This window comes from Aplysia californica, unplaced genomic scaffold (genome assembly GCF_000002075.1).
Source record: "Aplysia californica isolate F4 #8 unplaced genomic scaffold, AplCal3.0 scaffold00662, whole genome shotgun sequence".
Lineage (NCBI taxonomy): Eukaryota > Metazoa > Mollusca > Gastropoda > Aplysiida > Aplysiidae > Aplysia > Aplysia californica.
The window spans coordinates 397572-402538 of record NW_004797932.1 but is presented as its reverse complement, the minus strand read 5'-3'; the positions used below and the strand labels follow the sequence as shown (position 1 = coordinate 402538).

At 39.1% G+C, this 4967-nt stretch overlaps 1 protein-coding gene across 3 annotated transcripts in view; it reads right to left on the bottom strand.

Annotated features, from left to right (window-relative positions):
* The window catches only part of LOC101845198 (mitochondrial enolase superfamily member 1), a 27661-nt gene that overhangs the window by 16068 nt on the left and 6626 nt on the right, over positions 1 to 4967 (bottom strand). For 2 of the 3 annotated variants that reach the window (XM_013087946.2, XM_005108125.3), the window contains exon 6: positions 1036 to 1062. In XM_013087946.2, coding sequence (XP_012943400.1) covers positions 1036 to 1062 — 27 coding nt within the window. Of the gene's footprint in view, positions 1 to 1035; positions 1063 to 3381; positions 3469 to 4603; positions 4716 to 4967 lie in introns of those variants that run through there. The other variant, XM_035972356.1, reaches the window with a different exon arrangement.

The following is a 4967-nucleotide window of genomic DNA, read 5'->3' as shown; positions in this document are numbered from 1 at the left end:
AGCGTCAAGGGGTGGGTATCAACAGAGAAGTCCTTACAGGGAATCAGATTTACTTTGCCCACCTCTCTAACTTCAACAGCATAAGGTCTGCTTCCACTATTAAGGCACCCCGGAAAAAGCATGTCACAAGAGTGACAAACATACGAAATAGTAAGGATTAGGAAAGAAAAAGCAGCAGTTCCCTGTTGCAGATCAGGCACAGTTATGAGCGTGACATGATGAATCAGCCCATTTACAATTCTACTGTGCTTGAACGAGAAACATCCCCCCTTTGGGAATGGCCTAAAGACACTTCAGTCAAAACCACCTTCTTCAGAGACCACGATATGTCTGGCAAGGCATGTACGGCACTAAATATTTTAGTTCGCAGAGATCAACAGCCAAAGCCAATATCGGCAATGATTCATTAGCAAAGCAGAAAACGACAGTGAAGAGAATTAAAAATCAAAAGGACCAGTTTCGATAAAAGCAAAGACACACACACACACAAAAAAAACAACAACAAAAAGAAATATTGTGACTGATACCAAATAGTCTGTCACCAAACATCATAATGCAGCATTGAATTTGACACCTATCCTTGTGTAAAAATGATAATGAAAGTAGCAATGTCAAAATCTTTGCTTGGAAATAGGTTGACGTTTGTGAGGCGTGCTGACAAATGGGTTACTTCTCGCAATCTACAAAAGGAAGATATTGGCCAAAAATCGACACAAATGTCAAATTTGTTTAACTTTAACTATTGCCATATTATTCCCTAACTATATGACGCCTTTTATTATTCCATGCTAATAAATTATAAAAACTTCACCTAAAAGCGTGATAGGCCTATATTTTTTAGCATAAGTCTTGAATCTGAGAAGTAACTCATTTTGTCAGCACGCTTCACATTAAAAGAGTGTAATGGTCACAACCAAATGTGTGAACCAACCAGGCTGTGTGTGTTACACTACAACACTTTTCAAAAGCAAAAATCCTTGTTGGGATTTAGCTGATCAATGCACGGTTTACAATCTTAGAAGCACAATTTCTTACCATATCAACCAACAGTTTCCAAAGAGGCTGAAAAAAGAAACAAAAGACACAGGACATGAATGAGATTGTTGTATACTCCAAAGGAGCTCCACAAAACTAAGAAACAAAGTGCAAAAGGCATCTATCGAGGCCCCCCATCAAATTTACTTTAATATATAAGCTACCAGTCCTGTCTGCGTAAAAAAATCCATGGTCAAACCTGCTCAAGCAACCAACTGTGCGAGACATTCACCAGTACAAACTGTTCCCGCTGGATTAGGCGATTGTGCGGCTGCGTTTTATTGTGTAATTCTCAACAATTGCATAATTTTGAATTCCCTGCGTATTTTAACTTTTTTTTTCATTTTTACACAAAACAATTATTTAACGCCTAGGCATATGACCATCATCATCATTGCCTTTCTCACCCTGGAGCAGGATATAGGCCACGAACAAACACTTTCCACCTTTCCCTATCCTGGGCTAGTCGCTTGATGTCACTCCACATCTTCCCACTTTTTTGTACATCCATTTCCGTTACTCTTCTCCAGGTTCCACGAGGTCTTCCCCTTGATCTTTTACCCTGTGGGTTCCAATCTAACACTTTTCTTGTTATGCAGCTGCTTGACTTCCTGAGAGTGTGTCCAATCCATCGCCAACGTCTTCTTCCCACCTCATCTCTGACCGGGCTCTGTCTGGTTCTTCTTAATACTTCCTCGTTGGTGATCCTGTCTGTCCATTTGATCCTCAGCAGCCTCCTCAGACACTTGTTCAAGAAAACCTGGATCCTCTTTATGCACATATGGGATGCGTTCCATGTCTCACATCCATACAACAAGACTGACTTCACATATGACTAAAGGGAAGTAATCACCGTATGACAAGTTGGGTATTTCCTTTGTTAGAAGATTGGGGGGGGGGGTTGGTTATGAGTCAGGGATATTTTGTTCCTTGAGTATGTTCAATGTTTCAATCCATCAAAAGTTGTTCTCATGTCTGCTGATGTTTCATGTTTGACAGGTTTACCTGGTTTTAGTGATGTGCCAGCATCAGAGTTTTTTTGTTTTTTGGTGTTTTTAAAAAAAAAAATTCTTTTCTCTATAGATCTACAGCTGAAAGTTACAGAGATTATATTTTTGGGTTGCTTTTTTTTCTAACTGATGAGTATTGTTTTCTTTCCAAAAACACAAAAAATTACTGATACTGATATAAAGGCTAATACACAGGCCCTATTCTGTTTTCAGTTTTACTGTACATAAAACATTCACATTCTTGTTGAAAAGGTACAAAACATGTCTTGAATGGCGTTATGGTAACTTGCATAATTTTTGCATAATTTTGCATTTGTCTTGCATAATTTTGCCAACTAAATTTGCATAATTTTGCCATCTAAAGTTGCATAATTCTGCGGGGACAGACAATCACTTCCCACTTGCCCAGTCCCCCCTTTTTCTTGCTATGTCATTATGACACTAGATCTACTGTCCAAGGTGACCACCAGTCTAAGATGACAACTTCTCTCATTGACAATGGGTGGTCACGTTGCCATTAATTTGAACTGGTTGGTTTTGTTTTTTTACTTAAACTTCACAATGGTTCTACGGTATCCTGAGACATGTTTGTCTTTGGTCATCTCATTTTTCCTCTGAGAGTGATATTTAACTTATCACAGCACTGAAACTGACAGGCGTATGCAAAACCCTTTCCCACTAATAAGTACATATATAATATAATAAATCACTGAGCTGACAGGCGTATAAATATATCTTTTCCCACTAATAAAGTATATAATAAATCACTAAACTGATAGGTGTATAAATATCCTTTCTCACTTCTAACTACACATATATATATATATATATATATATATATGTGAGGCAGCGTGGTGGAATCAGGCTCTCTTCAATTTTTTGGCATGTGGAGTTATTGGTATTATCTTAAAGCTTGTTGACTTGTCTTTATTTGGATGAAAAAAAGTATCCATTTATCTTGAATACAAATCGAGATATTTACGAAAGTGGGAGATGGGGGTCACCTGTTTTCAGAGGCAAAATTAGTGAAAAAATGGCCGCCAAAGGTTAGTTATTTCTTTAGATTAAGAGTCCGTGGTAACTGAAAATTTACATTTTCTTTGTCTATAATCAACGTTTTTCAAAAAAATTCACGCAGAAATCAGTTCTTCAAAAGGCATGAAAGGTGATGAGCCAAAAAATAAAAAGTTAATAAAAATTAACAAACCTGCGGAAAAATGCAAGTTTCTTCATTTTGATTATTTTGACGAGAGCCTGATTCCACCACGCTGCCTCACATATATATATGCGTGTTCAGTGCCAAATCAAATATGAAAATATTGCAATTGACACTAACCTTGTTTTCCTTTCGGGCCCACAAATCCCACACTGCGTTAGCAATCCCGGCCACAGCCATGTGCATCACACCTTTCTCGGGTCCCAGCTGGAAGAGAAAGCCAAAGTCAGCCAACAAAAGAGGACAAGTATGAACAGTTTTTAGTTTAAGTAGAGTTTTTACGGCGCTCGCAACTGCATAAGGACATATGAGCGTAAAGGGGTGGATGTCAACAGAGAAATCTTTACAGGGAATCAGGCTTACTCTGCTCACCTCTTTAGCTTCAACAGCACAAAGTCTGCTTCGACTATCAAGGCACCCCGGAAATAGAGGGTCAAAAGAGTGTCACAAACATACAAAAGAAATGGAGGAAAAATGACGATAGTAAGGATTAGGAAAGAAAAAGCAGCAGTTCACTGTTGCAGTTCAGGCACAGTTATGAGCATGACGTTGATAAATCAGCCCATTTACAATTCTACTGTGCATAAGAACAGGTTAATGTCCCCCCTTTAGGAATAGCCTAAAGACACTTCGGTCAGTAGCACCGCCCAGAGGATTGCAATTAAGAACAAAATCACAACAGACAAACTGAACATAGCGGGAGTACATGAGAATTAAAACAAACAACCATACCGATAAACTAATGTACATCTGAAATTCAAAGTAGGCTTAAACAGTGTGATCTGCTGATCATATTAAGAAATAAATCATAATGGCAATGGCAATAGCAATAACAACCTTTATTCATCTCACAGGGAGAAATTTGTCTTGGTCATTTCTGATGACAGTGGTGTTACAAAGTACGTGTGGACCCATGCAAACACATAAATAGAAAGGACATAAGTACTATGCACTCAAAACAACTCTAATTCATCAGCATTTTCTCTCTCTCTCTATCTCTTTCTCTCTCTATCTCTCTCTCTCTCTCTCTCTCTCTGTCTCCCTCCCTCCCTCCCCCCCTCTCTCTCTCTCTCTCTCTCTCTCTCTCTCTCTCTCTCTCTCTCTCTCTCTCTCTCTCTCTCTCCTTCACTCTGTTTCATTTACAGCACTGTATGTTCAGTAACCTCACTGCAGTTGGTATTAATGAATTCCATATCTGTCCATGGAGAATAAAAAGAACAATTTCTAAACAACAGACAGACATGATAAAAATGGAACTATCCAGTAAGAAATCAAATAAGCAACCAAATGTATTGTACAGCTAGATAGTGACTGGTACCTTCCTTGGATACTGCAGACTTACCCATCTAATCTGATCCTCGCTTGTAAGAGATCGCCAGAAGGAAGCAAAGTCTTTCAGTATTGCATTGATGTCACGACCGACGACCAAGTGGCTGAGAAGTTCGATGGCCTTGCACACTGTTGCCGGACAGAACAAAAACCTTACTTTAAATGCTAAAGTCTTGTTTGTTTGTGGTTTCGTTTTTATAGTAGAGGGTTTTACGGCGCTCGCAACTGTATAAGGTCATACGAGCGCCAAGGGGTGGGTGTCAACAAAGAAGACTTTACAGGGAATCAGACTTAGACTGCTCACCTCTCTAGCTTCAACAGCACAAGGTCTGCTTCGACTATCAAGGCACCCCAGAAATAGCAGGTCACAAGAGTGT